Below are 26,916 nucleotides of genomic sequence, written 5' to 3' on the forward strand. Positions count from 1 at the left end.
CTGGTGATAAGGGCATAAGCTGGTAACTGTGATAAAGGCACCTGCGTGGTCAAGGCTATCAGCGACCTGTGCCGCGCCTCACAAGAGTTGCCTCGTCATCGTCCTGTTAAGGTAAGGGGAATTGGGCCTGGGGCAGGTGGGTATGGATTTTAGGCTTTAGACTGGGGGTGTTTTTTTTTAAGGAACTGGGGGCCAGGAGGAGTTAGCGCCGTGAGGCGAATTCAGAGTTTAGGGCAGGGAACAGGTATTTTTTTTAAAGGCTGGTGGCCATGAGGGGGTGCCACAGGGGACTAGTTTTAGGGATTAGGGAAGGGGTTGGGTATTTTTAAAAAGGTCGGGTGAGGGGGCACCCGAGAATGGCTTGAGGACTGTGGGCAGGGGTCAGGGAAAACGTTTTCACGCATAGACCTTTAACATACATACTTTGCAACAACAAACTTTCGAAAAGCTCGGTAAAGGTTATGCATGGTAAAGGCATTTGCGTTGTAACACCTGCATTGTTAAGGTATACTTTGCAACAGAATACGTTGTTCCGTCATACAACCCTTCACATCACCCTTGCAGCCCACTCTGAATCACTGTTGTAAAACACATCCTAGATGTAGGTCCTCGCATCGTAAGTCTCTCATCGATGACAGCCTCTATGGCAATGCAAGACTCCACATTTCAAGTCCTGCAACTTCTTCGGAACCAGCGGGTGAGTGACGCAGGACCTTGCATCACAATTTCTCAGCTCCTTGGAACCGAAGCTGCGTCACACATCTCTGACCCGGACCTTGCATCGCCTTGGCTGCACGACACATCTTTGACGCAGGACTCTGCAACTTTTCGCAGCCATGAATTAACATACTCTTGTTCATTGGGCCTAACTGGGTCCATGCAGCCAGCCCATGCTCCATCGCGGTTGGCCCTAATGCATGACCAGATATCGACAGCTGCTTTTTGGTGCTATTTTTACGGAAATCTTTACAATTGCATATCTCAGAGTCTGATTGGATTTTTGCCATTTTGGGTTTAATTTATTTAATAAAATGTACTCTTTCTTCATTAGTGCGGGAATTTCTTGTATTATATTTTCACTTTATTACTGTTTGAAGTGCTGTAAAAATGCTTTACACATTTCCTCTAAGTTGAGCCTGACTGCTCAGTGGCAAGCTACTGTAGAGTTAAGCACAGGTTGATTTGGAGCTTGCTCGTGCCTTCACCCTGACCAAGATTGTGGTTCCTGCTTTAGAAGACTTTCACCCCCTTAAACCAGAAACCCAAGTACTTACATGCCCCTTGCCAGTTTGTACTCTAGTGCTGTTTCCTTTTTTCTCGACTACCCTTGAAGGCAGCAAGTTGATACATGCCATGCAAATTGTATTTCTTCTTGGTGCCTAATGATGCTAAGATGGGTCTGAAAATTACCTTTTGGCTGGAATTTAGTTATCCACAGTAAGGATTTGAGACTGTCTGTCATGCCCGAGTCCATGACTCCCCAGCCCAATGTTCCACTTGCCCGAGGCTATTCAAGTACACCTCTTTGCCCTCATGGCAATAATAATCAGAAGGATTTTGAGTTGAGCAACTAAAATACTTGATTTTGATACCCGGAGGCCTGCTTCTCATTTCTACAATGGACAACATTTTTTGTTCTGTGCATATCATTGTATCTACTGCTGCATCAAGTTTGGGAGTGTTTTGAAATAGGCAAACCCCTAAATAGGGTCTCGTTAGCGTTGCAGGTGGAAGACTAGGAAGGCATCCAGTCTGGATATTGAGTAGCACAGCAATTGTAAAAACATTGAGTTTACCCTGTGAACATGTTATCAATTAATTTTGAGACATTTTCATGATGAAAATACCAAGTGGATGTGCATGGACAAACCAACAAAACAAGTCACATCTAGGGAAAATGTGCTGAATTCAAGTGTAGTGACTTTAGTTCCACATGTTATCCTTCATTCCTAACATGGAAACCCCATAATCCTTTGGTAAAATTGCCAGTGGGAAAAAATGTCAAGGTGTGGGGAGGGATTTTCCAAAGTCCTGTTTCACCTCATGGTAAATCTGGCTGGGTAAGAATGAGGTCAGTGGTATCTTCATTGCCAACCTGGTCCTTGATGGAGGAGGTTTTTACTAATGATGCTTAAATAGACTATATATGGGGAAACGTCCCTGCTAATCAATCAAATGTTAGGTATTGTGGAATTATATACATCCCTCTTAATGTATGCATGAAAATTAACACCTTAAGGATTACTCGCCTTAGTGATAAGGTAGTCCGCAAGTCTTGATTACATGATCATCTATCCCTAGCTGTTACTACCATGCTTGTATTGGGAAATAAATGGAGTCCAATAATGGAAATGTAACCCAACTTGCTAAATGTTAAAACCTGTAAACATACATTTTGCCACTCGCATTGGTTTGCTCTGATATTGGCTTTCTGTAAGACTTAGAGTCTACTACTTGGAACTTGTTTGTATTTGTTCTCTGTGTGACTGTGACCTCTGCCTCCATTCAACAGGGTATGGCCTTCACGCTGGAAGAAAGGCTGCAGCTTGGTATTCATGGCCTTCTCCCTCCCTGCTTCTTGAGTCAGGATGTCCAAGTACTCCGTGTGATGAAAAGCTACGAGACCAAATCAAGCGACCTGGACAAGTGAGTAAAGCCGCAATATGCGCTCTGCCCCATCTATTGTCATCCGCATGAGCAACAGCAATAGGGTCTCAAACTCATCTGAGTAAGAATGCTCCATTTATGTGTGAGTATTTGAGTTCTGTGAAAATAGGGCACAAAGCCATTTAAGGGTCTGGGAAGTAGTACTACAGGAGTTCTCTTTTACGTACTCTTTTACGCCTACGTGAATCGGCTCTGAAACGTCTAACTCCCTATTGGTAAAAGTTCAAACAGAGCACAGCCCCTTTTTTTTCCACCAACCGTATATCGAGAGGACCAGAAGATTCCCATTGTAGAAGTTTGGTGACTGGTTGGTAAACTCATATAAGAGGACATAAAAGACTATCACTGAAGTACTTGTTTATGTACTCTTACATGATATTGTAAATCCGCCAGGTTTGCTGATGCAGGTGATTTGATAGCTGCATACTGAGTAAAGTGTTGTCTTATGCAATACGAATGTCAACTGAAGAGTAAATGCTACACAATGTATTACCACTATGAGTTGAGGCAGCATAGTATCACATGCACCATCTTGTCAAAATGTGCGGGTAAAAGCGCAGTCCTTCAGAGGAGTTTAAAAGCAGTCCTAGTGTTAAGTGCTCACGAATTATAACAAGGTAGGCATCCTCTCTTTACCTCTTGGTGCTTTCTTTCCAGGTTATGGTTTTACCCCAAATACTTCTGCCCTAGGCCTAGCATACTCCATGCATTAGCATGTCAGGAGGTCAAATGTCGTCCTGTCTCTTCTGATCAGCTGTCTCTTCGAATCAGGCGTCCCTTTTGATCAGGTGTTTTTTGGGTGTTTTAGTAACGGTTCATTCTTTTAGACTACATCAGCAACACCTACTTTGATCTTGTCTTTTGCGTTTGATCTCACCGGGCTAGGTTTGCTATACCTTTCATTTAGTCATACTTTTGACGGAGCTACCTGCAAGCCTTGTGCATACAGCTCCCCTTCAAGTCTTTTATTATCCTGGCTAGGCTAGGTTTCTAGTGCCAGATTCAAAAGGACATCCTGATTAGTTCAAACGTGAAATGCAGTCAAATTGTCTGTTTCAACAACACAAAGTCCAATTGCCAAACATGAAACTCCCCATCACAGAGGCCACATGCATTTAACCTTCCACAGAGCTGCCATTTATTTCTAACTCTAGGCTCCTTTCAAACTCGTTGGCTTTGTATCCTTAGAAGAAAACTTCGTAATTGTCCCTAGGTACATTTATTAGGAGTGGAATGCATGAATAGAGTTGTAAGAGGAAATTAGGCACAATCTTTGTTTCAAAAGTTTCTACCATACACCTTCTAAAACAAGATGGACTTTGCTTCAGTATCAGTGTGCAGCTTATCAAGAGCTCTGCTGCTGGCCTCTGTTTCTAGTGCCACAGTCAAGGATGTCATGTACTTACTTCAAGCCTAAACTTTAGATTGCTTCCAATTGATGTAGTCCTTGAAGGTGAATTTGGCATGCAGATGAGGATGCCAGTGGCATGGACTATATTGATGCCACTATAGACCTCTTCCCAATCTTCAATGTGGTGTGTGCAAGTCACTGGCTAGAGTGTACTTCCTGAGGAAATGGTATCACTACTTGCCTCTGTGACGTGATAGTCATCATTGTTGGGAACTCCCATTCCACCCACAGGTCTCTGCAGCGTGGCAGGGCTTAACAAACTAAAGGCTTACAAATAGCAGAGTTGTGCTATTATCCTTTGAGTGTCAGGCGTAACTGTGATGTAAGTTGGTAGGGGCCCCGGCTGGTGGTGGCAAGGCAGTATTTGTTGGTGCAGTTGCTGCCATCGTGTGATGTTTACAGGCCTCCCCTTATATCCAGTGCCCTGGGGAGAACAGTCCCTTCATTTTTTTTTTTTTAATTCATATGAATTTTCATGAACGTTTGTTACAATCAATCAATCAAAAGATACTTAATTCGGCAGCCAAGAGACATAAAAGTAAACCTTTTAAAAAACACAATTCATTGAAAGACATTTAGGTCACAATAAATGTTTTTAAAAAGTGCCTGTGAAGAACCGGGTTATTTAAGGCCCAGCGGCGCCAGGGGCACGCCCAAAGTCTTCGGGTCCACCTGTCTTAGAATACAGAGACACGGGACTCTTCGTGGTGGCGTCAAAGATCGAATTTATTGGCTGCAGCCAGTAACAGAAGTCCTAGAAGTCATCACGGTATGAGTTCTCAGGAGACTGCTCAATTTTACAAAGCAAGTCATCCCTTTTTATGCCAAAAATCACATTCCAGACAAATACCTTACATTTACAAACTGTCCAATCGCATGTATCCACACCAAAAGTATCGCATGACGGTAAAACCCACTTTTCAGTTACCCGGCCCATGATCAATCATTGGTCAAACTCAACATTCTTCTTAAGACAGGTCGAACGAACCCATAATAAAAAAAAGGCACATCCCCATCGTAAACAGACCATAAAGAAAGGCGCAGAAACAGGTGTGAGTAGGATAAGGCATATTTGAGTGCAATAAAAGTTTTACGATGTCCTGTGCTCTGATCCTTAATCTTGATCAGCTAAAGGGCAGGAACTGGTTTAACAAGGTTGGCTTCAGGCAACAGGGTCAGTTTGCTCAGGTCATTCAGAAGTCAGCTAAAGTGTACGTATGATAAAGACTCGTTCGGCCGTAGTCATCGGCCTATGTGAGGGCAACCACAAAATGGCTGCCATATACAAAATGGAACCCAAGGGTTCAGAACGAAATCCCTAAATACAGAGTGAATCCATCAGTCTAACATGGCGAAAACACTCATACTTGCCGCACTAACTAGTTACGGTTCGCTAATATCAAATTCATAACAAAACCATGACCTTTATGGAACGGGTTCAGAATTCACGGAACCTCAGACCCTCCTTTTGCCCTTACATAGGCAATAACCTAAACTCACGTCAATCTAAGTCCAGGTCTATATTCATTAGATCATTAAGATGCTGTTGAAGCATTATTTTGTTCCTCTGTGTATCTCTCGAGGCAAGCGATCCCCTGACACACATAGCAGCACAAAGGCCACATATGGCGGGACCGCACTGTATACAAAGACAACACGAGAAAAGAATTGCTAAAGCCACACCAATGATCGTCAGAATCTTCCATCCCCAAACGGATAATAGTCCCCAAAACCATTCAGTTAACGACCAATCTCCTTTGTCCACATGTATAGACTCGGAGATCTTATGTAACCTGGAAATGGCCTCGTAAACTGTCGGAGCATTATCTGGGATAAAAACGCAGCAACTTGATTGGATCACTTTACATACTCCACCTCGATCTGCGAGTATGACGTCTAAAACCATACGATTTTGTAACGTCATAAGGTGATCCGCTTGAAGCTCAGCTGTGAGATTACTAAGGGCACCCGCAGTTTCGTTTATGGTGGATTCAACCACTCTCGTCAATTGTCGTAAGCCTCTACTGTTAGCCATAGGACCCCAAAACAGTAAGAAACCCTTAAAGAAGTCTCCCACTTCTTGTCCAGCAGTATCTTCCTGATCGAAGACACCTCTAACAACTCTCGTCTTGTGGTAATCTGAAGCAACAGTATACGTAGGAGGCAACAAGTATCCAACATAACACGTTTTCGAAAAATCAGGGGGCAACCATGTATATGCTCTGTTGTAACAAACAAAATATGTGCCCTTAGCTGCCAAAAACGTCGGGGAAGATTGAGACGTAAAAACGTACGTCTGAGTACAAACACTCTTCCCCAGCTGAGCTTTCGGATTTTTGCCATTACCTTGCAGACAAAATTGACCTCGGTGGGGTACGACCCAAATCGGAGGTGACCTCTTTCGTTTCTGCCTTTCACTCAGACTAACACTGTAACCAGTCGTGTTCCATCCAACATAAGCCGCTAACTCTTCCTTAAGAATAGTCCTATACGTGTCGATATCTCTGCTCATATTCATAACTGCCTTCACCAAAGCTTGATTACTTAAGTTATCTCTCATGGAATGTAGAGGATAAACTTCCAGGGCGTAAATGAACATAGTCTGAAAAGCCCATATCGACCCATTCTGACTAAACGGTAAAATCAGATAAGGAACAACTCTACCTGTAGTATGTGGCATAAGACCACACACCCAGCATTTAGTAATGTTCACTACCAACTGATGCTGGTGTAGTAGCTGTATGAATGTGTTATGTACAAATTCTGACCTTCTAATCTGCTCGTGTTCAGGTAGGACATGAAAAGAATGCACAGAAGTAGTAGCAGGTAAAGTCGTAGGTTGGAAAATGGGTGCAGAAATCAGTTGAAGAGAAAATACAAACCAACCCACCAAAGCTAACGTCATGCTAAAAAACATCAAAAGACATGTGATCAGAAAACATTTGCTATGCATAATTTTACACAGTTTCTTCTTAATATTCATTTTCTCAACTGCTCTCTCAATCTCAAAAAACTCCATCCTCTAACCGATGCCGTTCACGGCGGTTGGTTTTCTTCTGCTAAGGAATGCTCCTGTCAGCCCAGGGAACTCCCTTAGACCAACCAGAACCGTTGACCTTGCGTCTTCGGCTTGCACTCTCTAGTCTTTGCACCGTGACCCTACAGCTGAGCTCGGATGGCAGCTCGAAAAAGAAAAATAGGCCAAAACAGTTTCTTGGATGAGAGAGTGCAGTTCTCCAAAAGCAAAAGGAGGAAAAAAAAAATTTAACTTTAATTGTCAATTGTTTCTCGGTCGTAAATTATAACGGCCTTTACAGGGCACTGTGTGATCTGTAAATAAAAGTTCAGGCTCAGTGGTGTCCAATCTCAATTGTGGAGGTACAGCTGCTTGCAGAATGTCGTCGTCCTCTCATCCGGAATTTGTCCCTACTAGATGTGCATCGCTAAACGGCATGAACTTCGGCACTCGTTCTGTCTCTGAATCACCAACACCATCACGGACCCACTGGTCATACGGCAGAGGTAAAGGCACCCTCTTACAATGTATGCCGTGGATCCAATTTTTCTTCCCGAAGACCTTCACCGAAGTTCTTGTGGACAGGAGCACTTGGTGGGGGGCCGGTCCAGCGGGGCTGCTCGTTTTTGGTCCGCTGAAAATTCCTCACTAGGACCCAGTCACCGGGATTGATGGTGTGACCTGGATCCACAGATGCTGGTGGCAAGTTATCATGAACCTGTTGATGCAAGACACGCAATTTAGCCGTCAAATCATACAAATAGTCCACCAACACAGGATATTCGATGTCACTAAACTTCACTGGCCTCGGCACTCCCCACACATTCGCCGGCACCAAAAACGATTTCATAAGGACTAAGGCCAATCCTGGAATGTACTGTAGTTCTAGTTGACAAAAGTACCAACGGCAAAGCATCTGGCCATTGAAGACCAGAACTCGCCTGAATTTTGGCTAACTTTAGCTTCAAAGTGCCATTGTAACATTCCACTAGTCCAGCTGATTGGGGGTGATTTGCAGCATGGAACTTCTGTCGGATTCCCAAACCCTCGCACACTCTCTTCATGATCTTCCCCACAAACTCACTTCCGTGATCACTCCACACCATCCTTGGCAATCTGAACCTAGGGAAATATTCTTTGAGCAAGACTCTAGCTGTGGACAAGGCCGTATTGTCTTTTAGGGGGTATGCCTCTACCCATCTAGAAAAGGCACAAACAACTACAAGGATGTATTTCAGGTTGTTACACCTTTCCATGTGGATAAAATCCAAATGCAGAACCTCGAACGGATACGTCGGAGGCGCAAAGTGACCAGCTGGAGTTGGGGTTCCCTTGCCAGGATTATACATTAAACACACCATACAATTCTTGACCACATTCTCAGCACATTTGGGAATTCCAGCATTCTGCCATACTGGAGCCAACAACTTACAAATTCCTTTCACACTAATGTGAGACAAACCATGTGCCATCGTAACCACCGCAAGCACATATGCATCCGGCAACATCCATCTTTGGTGTTCTGATAACTCAACCAAACAACCAGTCGAATCCAATCTACCCGTAGTCTCTCTCCACACGCTCTTTTCACTTTCAGTAGCTTCAGCTTGGATTGATTTCACACTTTCAATCGTATCTTCACACATTCCCACTGCACCAATCCATTTCGCAGGGCCTGCAACATACATTCGACTCATCACATTCTTCGCTGTTTCTTTCGCAACTTCATCCGCAAACGCATTACCACGACCAACATCATCCGTAACCTTCCGGTGAGCACTGCATTTCAAAATTGCAACTTGCTTCGGCAAAGTAAGTGATTTGAGAAGCTTATTCACCAACTGTCCATGCTGAATCTTCGTCCCATGCGACGTCAGAAATCCTCTTTCTCTCCACAAGCGTCCAAAACTATGGGCAACACCAAACGCATACTGACTATCGGTATGGTATACACATTCACTCTCTTTCCTTCAGACAAAACACACGCTCTTGTTATTGCAATCAATTCCGCTGCTTGTGCTGAATTATAGCTCACTCGTGCAGTTTCAACAACTGTACTTAATGTCGTCACGGCATATGCTGCAGTCGTTTCACCATTCGGGAGCTTGTAGCATGACCCATCAACCCATAGTGTACCATCAGGATCCAAAAGAGGAGTGTCTTTCAAGTAGACTCTCCCTTTTGTTTCCTCTTCCGTCCTCAAAAAACAATCATGCTATTCCTGACCATCTATATCCACAGAGATCGGCAGTAATGTCGCTGGATTCAGTACATTGCACCGCTTGATGTGCACATGACTAGCCAAAAGCGTCAATTCATAACCCGACAACCTCACACTAGTAAGGTGCTGAGTCTTGGTACGATTTAACAAGGTATCCACTGCATGTGGAACCATCACAATCAACGTATTATCCATCACCAGTCCAGCAGACTGATAGAAACAGCCGCTGCCGCTGTAGCCCTCAAGCAACTCGGCAACGCTCTAGCTACTGGATCTAAAGTTGACGAGAAATATGCGCATGGACGCTGCGTGTCCCCAAAAGATTGTGTCAACACTGACAACGCACATCCCTCTCTCTCGTGGACATAGAGTGTAAAAGGCTCACTGTAGTCGGGAGTACCCAACACAGGAGCAGAACACAATGCATCACGCAACTCAGAAAAACTTTTCTGACAATCGTCAGACCAAGGAAGAGGATATGGAGTATCCTTACAGGTCAATGCCAATAGAGGTTTTGCCAGCAAAGAAAAATTCGGAATCCACTGTCTACAATACGACGTGATACCCAAGAAAGCACGCACTTCTCTCTGTGTATTTGGCACAGTCATTTGCGCAATCGCTTCAATTCGTTCTGGGGTCAACCTTCTTCCCTCCTTCGACAAGAGATGACCTAAGTAGGTCACTTCTTGGCGACAATACTGCAACTTAGAAGGTGACACTTTATGATGCAAGTCCGACAAATGTCGCAACAAAGAAAGAGTAGCTTCTTTACAAGTTTTCTCATCATCAGCGGCCACTAACAGATCATCCACATACTGAATAAGAGCAGCACCAGCAGGCAACACGAGTATCAAGCCGAGTCTTCAAAGCCTGACTATAAATAGAAGGACTTTCGCAATAGCCCTGGGGAGCTCTCTTAAACCGGAAGCTTCAGCCTCCTAAAGAGAAGCCAAAAATATCTCTACTTTCCTCAGCAATTGGAATGCTGAAGAAAGCATTCTTCAGATCTATAACCGAAAACCAGGCAGCTGAAGCAGGAATCAAAGTCAACAAAGCAGTAATATCCGGAACAACTGGAAACTGTGGCACGACAATCTTGTTAACCTCTCTAAGATCGATCACAAACCTATAAACAGGTGGCTGAGAAGAGTCAGTACGCTTCAGTACAGGCAAAACCGGACTGTTACACATATTACCTCTCGTTTCTTCAATCACATCTTTCTCAACCAAATCATAAATGATTGCAAAAAGCGCTCTTTCACCATCGCTCGAAATCCTATACTGGGGGATACGTGGCAATTTGACATTCGCTTTAAGCGTTACAACATAGGGTGGAATCTCCAAAAGACCCACATCATTAGGACAAGTAGCCCAAAGAGTATCAGGGAGAGAACGCAATTCCGGTGGAAGCCGATCCTTAGACAAATACATCGGAGAGATCACTTTCTTACCCAATGTAAGCTGTACTCCCGCAGGAGAACAACGTAATGTTGCATTCAACCTTTTCAACAAATCCAAGTCTAACAAATTCTCACCACAACCTGCTGTTAAAACGAGAGGTGCTTCCAATTCACAAGACCCTATAGAAAGAGACAAGGGACTAGAAACTGGATTACGTACTGGGGCGCCAGAGAATCCTACAGAAACATTCGTTAAGCCAGACAAAGGTGCGCCAGGGAGTTTAGAGTGCATGATAGAACTCTTCGCTGCACCAGTATCCAAAAGAAAAGGCTCTACCACACCCGATGTGGCTACTGCAACATAAGGCCCACTCTGATCTACTGGAACCAACACTACTCCCTCTCTTTGTCCATGGCTGTCCTAGCAATCATTATAGTCAGCGTTCTCACTCTCAACATAATAGTCATCAGGATAGTACTGAGTCGACCGACCAGATGCCATTTTCTGTTGATCAAAGCAATTCATAGAATTTTGTGGGGGAAAGGAACGTTCGTTCTGAGGAAACGCACCACGTCCTCTACCCCTTGACACTTGTTGAAAACCACCACGACCTCTCGGGGCCGGCATACCACTCGCACGTTGTTACAACACGGGGCACTCATTTTTATAATGACCTTCCTCCTTACAATACGCACACTGATTCAAACCCAAGAGGGGTCTTGGAGGAAAATACCCAACGTTCTGTTGCGGTCTCTGAAATGGCGGAGGTTGCTGAAACTGTGGGCGTTGCTGTGATTCTTGCTGATTCGAGCAAGGCGGATACGCCTGCTGTAAAAGAACCTTTGTCTTTAAGTCTTTTGTCTTTTTCTCTGCTTTTTCTTTCTCGTCCTTATCCCTATTCTCATAGTACTGTGCAGTTGCCAATATCTGGGCCGACGATGAAATAGCCCAAGAACTTTCAGAATCTTTCAACTTATTAGAAAGTACTCATATCTTGGCCACTTTTATCTATAAATGTCTCTTCAAACCTAGTGAAGAAATCAGATACACTTTCATCTTTCTTCTGCTTACATGCTGCTAACTTATCCCAATTCACTCGTAAAGCAGGCATCATCGTCTTCATTAAATTAATAATTCTACCTGGCAATTCCGTAACCAAAGGTTCAGGTTTAGCACCTCCCTGTTGTCTACCATCTGCAGCAATAATATTCGCCCAAGTATCTCCTAATTCTGCCGCATGATTCTCATGACGAATCTTCGCCCACAAAGGTTGCGGAACTACATTACCCATCAACATATCGATGTCGGCTAAATTCATAATGCATGCATCTACTGTCTGGGACAACTCTTTGTAATAACCAGCAGGATTCTTACGATGATCAGGTAAGGTCTGCTTAAGAGCCAAGACCTCTGCTCTCTTCCAAGGGACATGTACCCATACTCGCTGAAAATGAGCCGGTGCGGCAACGATACCCTGATTTACATCAGCCTGAACTGCTTCCTTCCATACAGGAGGAACTGCTCTCATGGGATACTGTCTCGCTTTTCTTCTAACAGAGGAATCAGGTTCGTACAATGTCTGAGGTGGAAGGCTAGATCTAAAAGCCAGTATCGTCTCGACGGCATCTGTAATATCAGATTCCACTATCATCCCTTTAGCAAAATCCGACTGAACATCAAGTAGTTCCTGCGGGATCAAACCCAAATCATTATCTTGCCATTCCTGACGCAGAAACATACACATTACATTAAAAACGTACCTTTGCTTGGGCGGTTCCCACTGAAAGAAAACATCCATGACTGCTGACAAACTATACCTTGAGGCATTCATAATCCATTTACGAGCTAACAAATCCAACACAGCCCGTTCCTCGGAACCAGGAAGCTGACTAGGACTCTGCTTACGTTCCGAAACAGGGGTCATATTCAATGACTCAAACAATGGAGACAATAAACTAGAAACAGTCTCTGTCATTTGTTTTCGAAGAAGCAGACATAAGAACAGGAGAATAAGTATTTTGAGGCAAAGAAGGTGTAGGAACAAGAATAGTAGGAGTCCCAGATGCAGAAGCGGAAGGGAAAGGAGTTTGAGGCAGAGCTGGTAGCGAAGCTTGCGACCCTAGAGCGGGTTGCGCAGGAGGAGGTAAAGCCATCTGTGGAGTACCAGGTGGCTGAGCAACAGCAGGAGGTTGAACCACAAAGGGTGGAACAACCGGAGGTAATAGAGGTGCAGTAGCACCCTGCACATAAGGAGGTGGTAATCTCAGTAAATGAGACATCAAGGGATCTTTTTCAAGATCTTCAGTCGCTTTTGGAGGAGGAGACGGCAAGGCCGGATAGCATTTATCTATGGCCATACAACGCTGCCTATCTGAAACTTCACTCGCTCGCTCCTCTCCATCATCCCTATACTGCCTAGCAGCTTGTAGTACTGACATATTCTTATCTTTCCTATCTCGTTTAGCTTGTTTAATTTCTCTCTGTTTGGCCTCTTTACGCCACAGGCGAAAGGAGTCAAACATTGCCGGCCGGGCTTTCTTCTTAAATAGTTTAACTTCCAAATTGTCTAGAATCTCTGTGTCATAGCTACCATGATGTGGCCATTTTAAAACACCGTCTTTCCTAGTGTAACGGACCCATACTTCATTAAACATAATGGGGCCCACGCCGTGTTTAGAATAGAGCTCATAAGTCGGAGTTCCAACCGGAGGTATCAGACATGAAGCCTCCAATCGGGAATCCCTGTTACAACCAAACCAAGTACCAAATTTGCTACGATTAGGCATCTTCGCTCAATAATCGAGCTTCAAACTTCAAGGGATTATCTCTACCGATACACTCGTAAATATACAAGACCCTCGGCTTTGGAAATTGCAATTTTCAAATCAAAACTAAGGACCAAACAAACTAAGAACCAAAGGACCAAAAACTAAGGACTGGGAGCGACCCACTTATACTTAACTGAGGTATCAGTCACGCCACCAGAAGACCCGTCTATCGTCTCGCCGTACAAAGCATCACAAATGGGTCCAAGACAGGTCGAAAGTCAGGGCAGTAGTCCTTCGTAGCAGTCAGGAAAGCGGGAAGCCTCGCAGAAAAGACCTTCAGTCCACATTCGACAGGCCGGGGTCGATGAAGTGGTGGCCGTCCTCCAGAATTTCCTCACGAAGCTTCTCACGATCTTCAGGCTTGGACCGGTACCGCTGAAGTCGCCCCACGTTGGGCGCCAACTGAAGAACCAGGTTATTTAAGACCCAGCGGCGCCAGGGGCACGCCCAAAGTCTTCGGGTCCACCTGTCTTAGAATACAGAGACACGGGACTCTTCGTGGTGGCGTCAAAGATCGAATTTATTGGCTGCAGCCAGTAACAGAAGTCCTAGAAGTCATCACGGTATGAGTTCTCAGGAGACTGCTCAATTTTACAAAGCAAGTCATCCCTTTTTATGCCAAAAATCACATTCCAGACAAATACCTTACATTTACAAACTGTCCAATCGCATGTATCCACACCAAAAGTATCGCATGACGGTAAAACCCACTTTTCAGTTACCCGGCCCATGATCAATCATTGGTCAAACTCAACATTCTTCTTAAGACAGGTCGAACGAACCCATAATAAAAAAAAGGCACATCCCCATCGTAAACAGACCATAAAGAAAGGCGCAGAAACAGGTGTGAGTAGGATAAGGCATATTTGAGTGCAATAAAAGTTTTACGATGTCCTGTGCTCTGATCCTTATTCTTGATCAGCTAAAGGGCAGGAACTGGTTTAACAAGGTCGGCTTCAGGCAACAGGGTCAGTTTGCTCAGGTCATTCAGAAGTCAGCTAAAGTGTACGTGTGCTAAAGACTCGTTCGGCCGTAGTCATCGGCCTATGTGAGGGCAACCACAAAATGGCTGTGATATACAAAATGGAACCCAAGGGTTCAGAACGAAATCCCTAAATACAGAGTGAATCCATCAGTCTAACATAACGAAAACACTCATACTTGCCGCACTAACTAGTTACGGTTCGCTAATATCAAATTCATAACGAAACCATGACCTTTATGGAACGGGTTCAGAATTCACGGAACCTCACCTGTTCCAACCAATAAAAGGGCATCCGGCTTTACTATGTCATCAATGATATATAAGTCTACCGATAGTGCAAGAATATAAAGTGCAAAAATGCTAAATATAAAACCAAAGTCTATAAAGACTATCTTATAAAGTGCACAATAAGTGAGAGAACAGACTGGTGCCAGCAGCTGCAATTTCTTCCTATGTCTAATAGCCACTATTAAAAAGCTTACAACCCCCAGGCAAACCATGGGGGAAGATAGCATTTGAAGATAAATCAAAGCTGGCCCTGCTTGGACAAACTGACAGTCTCTAAGCTGTGGTAAAATATGATTTCAGCACTGGGAATCGTAGTGGGTGCAAAAAAAACATAAAATGTAATTTATCATGATCTGATTATCACAGGGGCAGGGTTTAAGTGAGCCAGGTTTGGAATAGCGTAGAGGAAATGCCAGAAGCCAAGGGACCAGATTCAAATGAAATCTGGTCAGAACAAAGCAATGGTGTGCTTTGTTAACATAAGATAAATATGGCTGCATCTGTGGGCCCGAGCTCAATATGGAAAATCTTCTTATGGGTGGTTTGGCTAATTCCGCCTCCTCCCTAAACCTCTGCCGCTTGTCCAGAAACTGCTTTTTGAATTCTCTAATGGCAGTCTTGATCAAAGCACCTGGACTCAGGAACAGGTCAGGGCGGCCGAGCCATCTGGTCTGTTCCTTTATATATTTCAGCCAGGGGATAAGCAACGCCCTCTCCAATGAGGTGCAGTCAGTAATTATAAGTTGATTTAGATTTGGGGTCGGGCTTGTCCAAATTCTGAGCCAGCGCAGCAGTGGGATGACCGCGATCTGGTCTGAGATGTAACCCACTCCCAATTCTTCATGTAAGTTAAAAACAGGGGTTGCAGTGGGGACCGCAAGAAGTTTTCGCACAAAATTTTTCTCGGCCACCTGGATCCCCTTCACATCCTTGTAACCCCAAATGTCACTCCCTTATGTAGCCATTGGGATACATTTAGCATTGTAGACCTTTAATAGTGCGGGTAGTGGCTTTTAGCAAAATTCAGGGTGGCCCCTGCCGCTCGGGCTAAGATATTCTTTTAAGAGTTGTAGGCACCAAGATCCTTGCTCATCTACCCCAAGGCAGGGAAACGTTGGCACTTTAGTTAATTACGCCCCCTTGCAGTACAATTTGGCCTTGGCCGCCTTTCTGGAACCTATAGTCATAGTATGTGATTTCTTATAATTCGAACGTTTGTTACTGTAATAACTGTTACAAACTTTGGAGCATGCATGCATGAATGATTGTTTGTGAGCCTCTTCAGCGCGCCTGTTGTCAGTTACTCTGGGCTGATCACGACCATTTGTTCGTATGAATAAGAGTAAGAGCTAGCGAGCGGCTACTGTTGACAGAGAAACAAAGTTCCATTCTTGTCATATTCTGTCTTCGTGGGAGAGGTGTGGCGCAGCGGCCAAAGCAGCTTACTCTGGAGCGCAGGGGTCACAGTTTGATCACCCTTAGGGGTGATAAGTTTGTGCTTTTCAAATCTGGAATTTTTATTATTGTCTCCATGAACTGGCAGAGGAACTCGTTAGTATGTCGCTCAAGATTGTGCATGGCCAACTGCTTCCAGTCAGTAACCATCTTTTTACATTCTGGTAAGAAGGCAGGGGCGATTTCATCTTAGGGCATTGGGGCTCCACCCCCTACCTAATTATAGCTCAAAGTAAACATTTACAGTCTGTCACCATGCATAATAAACAGAATTGTTTTAAAATAATTGTCAGTGCTTGGCCTCTTCCTCGCTCCGAGGGTCAGTCAGCCTCTGTGCGGTATCAGAAATAAAGGGTTGCGTATGGCGCTCCAGGATTGACAACATCAAAACGAGGAGCGAAGTTTCCACTCCAGTCTGGTGCACAGCCTGTTGAATCGTTCACCATATATGTTTGCCAAACAGTCCAAATTAGCCAAAATAATCATTCCAGAATACTCCAAATCCATTTCATGAGTGGATTTTATTTCTCGTTAACGATCACATGTACGATGCAGTCTCATTTAAACAGCTTCCTATGCTACAGATATGTCCATCCTGGCCTTTCTCTGAGCACACAATAAATACAACTTACTTCCTCAATCACAGAGCTTCTTGTACCCAATGCATTTCGGGCCGAAATTGGCCCTTCTTCAGGGGTTCACTGCGAGTAAAAAGAACATAGTACTAAACTGTTTATACATATGTCATATCATATTTTTTGTTAACCCAGTTCAGCATTCTCCCTCTAACCTTATTCTGCTCCAACAACAAAATCGTCTGCACCAGCCTCTGTAGTAATACATAACCTAGCCTCATTCCGTTATCTCGTCAACCGGTATCCACCCTAGCATGTAAACCCTCAATTTACCTTGTGCCTCTGCCCTCTTAATCCACATTGCTTAAGCAAAACATACCTAAAACCTCCCCGAACACCCGAGTCCTTTCATACAATGTAATCTGTTTCCCAGCACGGTCTTCTCTGCTGAAAGCGGCGTTTCAAAAACGTTACTCCTACTTTCCTCTCTTTAAATTTGAACGTCGTGACTCCACCCCTCTCAATCAACCAGTAGCATTAAACCTACTCTTACGCTGTCGGTCCTCAAAAACGGCCATACCTATAAAGCACTGCTGTAACATAAATATGGACCCACTTCATTCTGAACAGTGACTATTTACAATAACAAGAGCTTCAATCGAACCTCTCTCCAGACAAAGACGCCATGACGCAGGGCTTACCTCTTCACAGCCTTCTGGTACAATGTAAGTGGAGCTGAAATCAAGTCAGCGACTTTGCGCTGATATAATGCAGTCCCGGGGCGTTTTAATGCAAAGCCCAGTCCACCACTATGTGTCATGTCACTCTTCAGTTTCCATGCCAATCTGGCCCTATCTCACATGGTATGCACACCAGAGGCGCAACTAGAGTCAAATTTCGGGGGGTGTGGGGGGGTGGGGGAGCTAAGAAAAAATGTCGGGGGGGGGGGGCTGAATCTTTAGGCAATCGGCAGAGTCGAGCTGCAGGGGCTCTTAGAAGGGGTGAAACAACAACAAAGCCCCATTAACATGCACAAGGTCTTTTAAGGACCTGTGAAGTGCTCGGGTGCGGCTGTAAGCGGGCCCGGGAAGTGTCTCATCCTGGGCTGCCACACACGACGGGGGGGGGGGTGAAGCCCTTTGAGGCCAATGGGTGTTGCGCGCCTGATGCACGCGGTGGCTCTGTGCTCTTCCTGTTTCCGGCCTCCTGGAAGAAGGATCCCAACCTGCCCACCTGGACCGGTGCTGTCGGCATTGTAAACCTGCACCACACATGGACAAGCCTCATGCCACGCTGATGCGGGTGGGTGGATGACAGGTTGGATATTAAGAGCTGACACTGCTTTTGAAAGGTCATAAGTGCCGGATATGAGTCAATGAAATTTCACTGATATTGTCGGGGTCCCTATATGACACCGTTTTTTAAGTTTACTGGCAAACAACGCTGATCGTTTCCTAAAAATTCAATTTGGAAATGTAAAGGTTATCAGGTCAGTGATTTAGTTGCTTTCTATATTTTGTATCTTTTATTTCACCCTGCATTATCTAAGAGTGTTAACTATTTCCAGGATGTCTTGTTCCTGTATTTTTCCGAGTAGTACATTAGCCTTGTGCATCATATTGTGGCCTCCTGGCGTTTATAATGGACCACTAACTAACGGTAGATATGGATTGAGGCTGAAGGACGGTGAGAGGTCCACACTGGGCCTGTCAGTGGGGCATAAATGAGTTCAGAATACGTGCACCTCCCATTTTTGGCCTCTCTTCAGGGTGCACAAAACAATAGTCCTGTTTTCCACTTGAAATAGTGATTCTCTGCAAATGCGTGTGAAGGGAGTACACATTTGACAAGGCGAAAGTAAAAGACATTACATTGCTTCCAGGTGAGTAGGCATGTTGTGGGCTTGAGGGTGGTGAAGTGAGGCAGTGCATTCAGGAGAGAGTGAAAAGAGTGGTGAACAGGGAGAAAAATAAGTTGTAAAATATGCAGATGGAGTAAATGACTACATTTACTCTTGAGACCACTGCCCCTTGCACAGGCCTTAGTAAAGTTGAATTCACAATCTCAGTATTAAGCCATTTTCAATATTATTAACAAGAAAATCATTGTTGCTCATTTATATTAACCATGAATGTGTACGGGTCCTGCACTCTATTTAACTAATGTTTTTAGTGTTTATACGATATGTGTGCTGTGTTGGATTAGTGCCTGCTCACTACTATATAATAGAGTATGTGGCCTGGTTCCGAAGGTCACCAGGGCTCTAACACACACTACAATGAATTCAAATTCTCCAATAGTACATTCAAATCAAATTTTATCAAAAATATCAAAGATGAAATATCACAATTTCATTTTATCATCGTTCAAAATTATTTATATAGTAAACAATTGTTGTTCCATTGCATCATCATGTAACAAATCATATTACATTGTCAATATAATAAAAACCCAATGCATTTCGGGGCTGAGGCCCCTTCGTCAGGGGTCTATTTGAAGGAAAGAAAAAGGAAGAAAAGGAAACTCAGTTACTTTTGATGCTTATGAGGATTACTAAATTTCTACAGCTTGTTAATTTAACGGTTCTTACCACGAAAGTAGGGTGACACAACAAATCTTATGTTGGTTTATATTATTGTGTGGCAATGGTACATCTAAAGAATTTTTTTTTTTGAATATCGTGTTATTCTTACAACTATTCGATAATACACGGCATTTATTTGATTGATCGAGTTAGTCAGTTTACCTGAGTCTTTCTTGCGTATTAAATATCTGCAAAAAAATATTTTATTTGTAGTTACTTAAGGGAAGACTAAACTAGATCTTTTTTAACCACGCGACACGTTTTTTTGCAGAAAACGTTTTCATTTGCTCACCTGTGCGTGTTCTGATGGGCGCATAAATGAAAAATCCTGTATGGATTAAAAAATATACGAGTTCTAATGAGCATTGTTTCATGCATTCAGGAAAATCTAGTTTTCCGAGTTCTCAGGGGTTATAAATGCAATTTTTACCTGCGAGCCTCGTGAGCAGTATATTGGTCTCGCTACTTCATTATATGCTTTCCGCTGTAAATGAAAGGATATAAGCATTCAGAATATGTGTGTATGAAAAAACAAGGACCCCCTGGTGCAAATAGCGATCCTGGGTCAGGGTAAAGAATATATGTGAACAAAAATGCCCAGGCATACACATAGGTTACTAGCGTATTCAGATCCATTCTTATATTGTTTAATGAAATTTTAATATGTTAAATCATGTATATTCACAATGAAGGTTTTATTCACCCTGAACATTGTAGAAATATTTTTATCGTATGATATTTTATGAAAAACCGTAAGAAATTAAAATCAAGTCTATCAGTGAAAGCAGTTGTCTAATGTTCTTGTAGATACTACCACGTGTATCTGAATACGCTAGTAAGCTATGTGTATGCCTGGGCATTTTTGTTCACATATATAAGCATTCAGAAGCCTGCTCTTGATTATTAAAGACGATACAATGCACGTTAGTGCTTGCTCGTATTTTCGGGCTTACCGTTTACGCGAACCGTCTCACTAGATACGGCGTCCTGAGTAGAGTATGCCGACCGGATCTTTCCCTAGTGATATTAGTCCTTTCTTTGTTGTTTGTTTACTGTCGCACGATGTGCAACAGTAAACGAAGGACTTATTCAGATTGTGCTGTTCAGTCGCCATTGTTAAATGGTGAAAATTAGTTATTTACTAATAATATGAACCTATTACGCGATAGGTAATATTTGTTTAGAGTAGTCCCACTCAAGAAGTGATAAAATATATGTATGCTTTTTGCATACATACATCATGATTAAAGAAACCGAAAATAGAGCAGGCACTAATCCAACACAGCACACATATCGTATAAACACTAAAAACATTAGTTAAATAGAGTGCAGGACCCGTAAACATTCATTGTTACATCCCTACTGCAAACAACGGGCACTAGCACCAAGGCCAAAATGTCTTTTGATTCAATTGCTGCAATTACGGATAATAGAGCTAACACCAAAGTGTATATAACAGATGAAGCAACCCAAATTTACAAACTCATTAAGGAAACAAAGACTTTTGACGCCCAAGGAGGATCTGTTGCACAACAGCTTAAACAACTGCAATATTTAACAAGGCGTGAACTAAATCAGCGCCTACATGCATCTACACTGATACAATATCACTGTGTAAAACGAATCCCAAGAGGTCTCAGATTGGCTATTCGACCTATGCTGTATAGACTAAATAACAACCCTAAATTCATGGAAAAGTGGTTTGAGATACTTAATAAATGCTCACTAGATTTGATTTTATTGCTAATTGAAGAGCTTGCGAAGACAATTAAAGATCTAGAAGAGGAAATATTTAACGTAAAGAAAGAATTGTCTGCAAAAATGGAAGATGAACCATGGACTAAATTCTTGGAAGAAATAGAAGTAAGACTGGACAAGTATGGAAAGGAGCTCCAGGAAACAAAATTGCGTAAATTCAAGCGTGACACTATTGACTACAAGCTGAATGAAGCTTACACTTGGGCGGAAATCTATGCAACAAGAAGATATACCAACAAAAATCAACAACCAGCTTCATCTGATGAAAGTGTGGTCTCAGATGGTGATGCAAGTACCTCCAGGCAACCCATTGCCCATCAGCAGCGTCATAAACCAGGTCCGCAAACATCCAATATAAGGGATACAGCATTTGCATCTTCATCTAATGCTTTTTTAGAGAAGGGTCAACCACAAAGCAAACCACCGGACCAATCATCCGCACAATCGAGCGACAAAAGACGCGAAGAGGAAAAGGAAAAGGAATTAGCAAAGAAAACGGGATTACGGAGCCAAACCAAAACCTTGTAATTAACATCTTGAAATACCCCTTGTCTGAATTTGAAGAGAGACTGTTAAATAAAGGGACTTCTTTTGTAAGTACGTATCATACTAATGAACTGGAGAGAGAAGTAGCATTCTTTACATTTATGAGGATCTTGCGACTAAAACATTTCTTCACAATTCTGAATCCTATTAACACAGCAGACAGCGCAGAGATGCAATTTAAACCCAAAAGTAACTTTTTAGCACCAGTATCTCACAAGAGCTTTGATACATTTGAAACTTTGGTCAAAGCCGATATGAGTAAAATACAGTACAGGAGAAAGTTGAACAATTTGACAAGAGCAGAGCATAGTGCTCTACAGGCACTGGCAAAAAACAATACTATAGTGATCCAAAAGGCGGACAAAGGCGGAAGATTAGTTATAATGGATTCAGATTTTTACATACAAAGGGGCAATGAGCAGGTCCAGGATGTGAATACCTATGCCAAACTTGACAAAGATCCAACGATGGAAATCTCCCAAGCTTTGGATAAAATTCTAGAAAAAGCAGAAGACTTGGGTTGGATCAATAACACGACCAAACGTTACCTAAGACAACTTTATCCTAGAAGACCAAGGATATATTTTCTACCAAAAGTACACAAAAGTTTAAATAATCCTCCGATCAGACCTATAGTGTCTGGATGTTCATCAATCTTTGAGAATTTAGGAATTTATATAGATGCTCAGATGCAACCATTTATCCAAGACTGGCCAACATATCTGGAAGACACATCGGATTTTCTTAGAAGTCTTTCAACTATCACAACTGAAGGGTGCATGGAATGGACACTTTGCACTATAGACGTGACATCCTTGTACACGTCGATCCCTCACAAACAAGGACTGGAAGCCATGGAATGGGCTCTATTGAGAACTGATAAACCAGAAGAACTAAAATACCTAGTTATGCAATTATTGGAATTCTGTTTGGAAAATAGCTATTTTTCATGGTTAGATGAATATTACACCCAACTCACCGGAACAGCAATGGGATTTCCTGGTACATGTATATATGCCAACATTTTTATGGCGAAGTTCGAATTGGATTACATACTTGAAGATCGTACCTGGCAAGAAGGAATCGTGTACTACAAACGGTACATAGATGACATTTTTATAATTTGAAACGGTCTGCTTCAGAACTTTTGCAAAACATCAATAGTTTGAATCTAGCAAACCCAAGAATCCAGTTTACTCACAACATCAGCAAAACATCTCTACCGTTCCTGGATGTTATGGTTGAAATAGTAAATGATTCAATTCAAACAACACTATACAAGAAGGCAACTGATAAAAATACAGCATTGTTGTATGGAAGTTTCCATCCGGCTAATCTAATCAATAACCTTCCCATATCACAGTTTATGAGGATAAAGAGGATATCTTCTGACAATGCAAAATGTGAGAAAAGTTTGGCAGAACAGAAACAAAGATATTTGGACAGGGGATACCCCAAAAAACTGGTAGAAGCACAAATTGAAAAGATCAAAACAATACCCAGGAGAGAACTTTTAAAGAAAAAATCTAAAACCGTTAACAAGAGGATGGTTTTTGTATCGAAATACTCGACAGCATCGAGAGATATAAAAAGAATAATTCAAAAAAGATGGGAGATCTTGCAAGTCAAGAAAGACTTTGGATCATTGTTCATTGACAAACCTTTATTCGCCTATAAAAGAGCGCAGAATCTTAAGGAACTACTTAACAAACCAATAAAAGATGAGGGGATTATTCCACAACAAGAGATCTACAAAGGCACAACCCGATCCTTCAACTGCAAGAATTGCAATAATGTTATACCGGGTAATATTCTATTACACCCGCACACAGGTGAAAAAATTAAACTCAGGCACATCACCAATTGTAACTCAGAGCATGTAGTTTATTCAATTAAATGTCCCTGTGGACTATTGTACGTCAGGAAAACTGACAGGAAATAAAAATTGCGACTTTCTGAGCACAAAAGTCGGATTCGTAATAAGAACTATAGCTCTCCGTTGGCTAAACATTGGATGGAAGCAGGCCACACAATAGCTCAATTGAGATTTCAAATCATCGAACTTATCCCACAGCGATTAGGACAGGATAATGCGAAAATCCTTCTCCAGAGGGAAGCCTTTTGGATACGTAAATTGCAAACACTGACCCCAAACGGGTTAAATGATAGAATGGAAATGATTTGTTACTTGTAAATTTTGAATAAGATGATCCCCTAGGGACTCGAACTCACAGTGATTTGTATATATATGACACATTAATGCATCAACTCACATCTTTTTATCACGCATAAATACATATAGACATACATGAGTTTAAAATGGGTTTATTTCAATGAATAAGATTGTAAATAGGCAGGATGATGTACGTTGAGCAATGGTTTTTGGTATTAGTTTTGTTATGTTTTGTTTTTCTAAACTTCATCTATTCACTCTATTTTCTGTTTCTTTAATCACGATGTATGTATGCAAAAAGCATACATATATTTTATCACTTCTTGAGTGGGACTACTCTAAACAAATATTACCTATCGCGTAATAGGTTCATATTATTCGTAAATAACTAATTTTCACCATTTAACAATGGCGACTGAACAGCACAATCTGAATAAGTCCTTTGTTTACTGTTGCACATCGTGCGACAGTAAACAAACAACAATGAAAGGACTAATATCACTAGGGAAAGATCCGGTCGGCATACTCTACTCAGGACGCCGTATCTAGTGAGACGGTTCGCGTAAACGGTAAGCCCGAAAATACGAGCAAGCACTAACGTGCATTGTATCGTCTTTAATAATCAAGAGCAGGCTTCTGAATGCTTATATCCTTTCATTTACAGCGGCAAGCATATAATGAAGTAGCGAGACCAATATACTGCTCACGAGGCTCGCAGGTAAAAATTGCATTTATAACCCCTGAGAACTCGGAAAACTAGATTTTCCGGAATGCATGAAACCATGCTCATTAGAACTCGTATATTTTTTAATCCATACAGGATTTTTCATTTATGCGCCCATCAGAACCCGCACAGGTGAGCAAATGAAAACGTTTTCTGCAAAAAAACGTGTCGCTTGGTTAAAAAAGATCTAGTTTAGTCTACCCTTAAGTAACTACAAATAAAATATTTTTTTGCAGATATTTAATACGCAAGAAAGACTCAGGTAAACTGACTCTAACTCGATCAATCAAATAAATGCCGTGTATTATCGAATAGTTGTAAGAATAACACGATATTAAAAAAAACAAAAACTTTAGATGTACCATTGCCACACAACAATATAAACCAACATAGGATTTGTTGTGTCACCCTACTTTCGTGGTAAGAACCGTTAAATTAACAAGCTGTAGAAATTTAGTAATCCTCATAAGCATCAAAAGTAAATGAGTTTCCTTTTCTTCCTTTTTCTTTCCTTCAAATAGACCCCTGACGAAGGGGCCTCAGCCCCGAAATGCATTGGGTTTTTATTATATTGACAATGTAATATGATTTGTTACATGATGATGCAATGGAACAACAATTGTTTACTATATAAATAATTTTGAACGATGATAATTTTGAACGATGATAATATGAAATTGTGATGTTTCATCTTTGATATTTTTGATAAAATTTGATTTGAATGTACTATTGGAGAATTTGAATTCATTGTAGTGCGTGTTAGAGCCCTGGTGACCTTCGGAACCAGGCCACATACTCATTTATATTAACCAACTAACAACCATTGACAAAGCCAATAATACCAAAACCGGAAATCCTGGTTGGTTTTGGGTGCATGTCAATTGTTGTATAGATGCAATAACCGAAAGCTCAGATAAGAACCACAATACCTGTCGAAGGGCACACTATGGTAACCACAAACATTTAGGGCCAGAAGGTTTTACATCGCCCTTGCAAAGGTAATGCAAAATCTAAGTGAGATATACCAAGCCATGCAAGGCCACCTTGTGCTTGGCTTGATAAATCTAGAGTAACGTAACACAGTGCAAATCGCTACCTTGCGTTACTCTGCGGCTCTGAGGCGTTTCATGAGTGAAGTGTATGTGTGTGTTTGTGTTCCCTCGCATCCATCCATGGAATTTGGAGCATTCTCAGATTTGCCATTAGTGCCCTTTCTCTTTCTGGACACTGCACCACAGTAAAGTGGCTTGCTGCACGAAAGGATAAATCTGGCCCCACGTGTGCAAGGATAAGCAGGGGCTTGACTGTGCAGACACTGCAACGGACATCGGATACGAATACGCTGAGGGTCCTTGCAGCTGCAGAGATGTTACTGGAGGTGCTTGGGCTGGCCATTGAGGCACTCTCAATTTAGAGCATGGATTTGTGCCTCACCACTTTTAGAGTTGACCCGCCACCACTGTAAGAAGGTAAGGGTTTGTCTGCCAGAAATCCCTCTTGCCCAAACTGGGTAGATTTGATTTTAAGACTGCACTCTGATTTCAAGTAGTCTCCTGCCCAGAACTGGACATATACGCTGGACCTCCACTCCTAGGTTGAGGAAGGTCTTTGGCAACAATTAATAGAGCTGTGCGAAACCTGCTTTGGTGCTGCTAGAAAGTGGAGCTCAGCGCTGCTGATTTCCTCTTGGTTGGGAACAAGCCTGAAGGGCCTTACGAAGCTCTGCTTGCTTGCACTGCTGCTGAATGACTTCTCTGCCTGGAAACTCCCAGCTATCCCAAGAGTTCTGAGGACGTGAACATGGTGCTTCGAAGTCTTTTACTATGCGACACTATGAAATGTATTGAGGTGATATGAAAGTATTGATTCTTGCTGAACAAAACGCTTGCAATCTACTTGGACATTCCCATCTTTCTTGTGATGATTGTGTTTTGTTTTTCCCTGACTCAACCCTACCCCACATTCTTTAATCTAAGCTGCGATTACTCGTCCACAGCAACCCAGAGAGCGAAGAAGGCTTGGGAGGCCATTTTTCTCTGAGTGCATGCCACATGTCCTGGTTAGTGGTGAACACCATCAACCCCACCTCAGCAAATGTATGGTTGTCCCTGTGACTCCCAGGATTGAGGAGAAAAAGCCCTCTACTCTTTATTCATAGCACAGGTCCGCTCATGCAGCATCAAAGTATTTCACAATACAGGCATGGACATAAACACGTTTTGACTCTTTTAATAAGATAAAGCAGTAAAAGGGGCACTCAATAGAGTCTCAAGCATGTGCCCAG

The 26,916-nt window shown here is 42.5% G+C and overlaps 1 protein-coding gene across 2 annotated transcripts in view; it reads left to right on the plus strand.

Annotated features, from left to right (window-relative positions):
* ME3 (malic enzyme 3) overlaps nt 1-26,916 on the plus strand; it is a 426,853-nt gene that overhangs the window by 183,369 nt on the left and 216,568 nt on the right. For both annotated transcript variants that reach the window (XM_078658437.1, XM_078658438.1), the window contains exon 3: nt 2,513-2,646. In XM_078658437.1, coding sequence (XP_078514563.1) covers nt 2,513-2,646 — 134 coding nt within the window. The remainder of the gene's footprint in view (nt 1-2,512; nt 2,647-26,916) is intronic.

This window comes from Lissotriton helveticus, chromosome 8 (assembly GCF_964261635.1).
Source record: "Lissotriton helveticus chromosome 8, aLisHel1.1, whole genome shotgun sequence".
Taxonomy (NCBI): domain Eukaryota; kingdom Metazoa; phylum Chordata; class Amphibia; order Caudata; family Salamandridae; genus Lissotriton; species Lissotriton helveticus.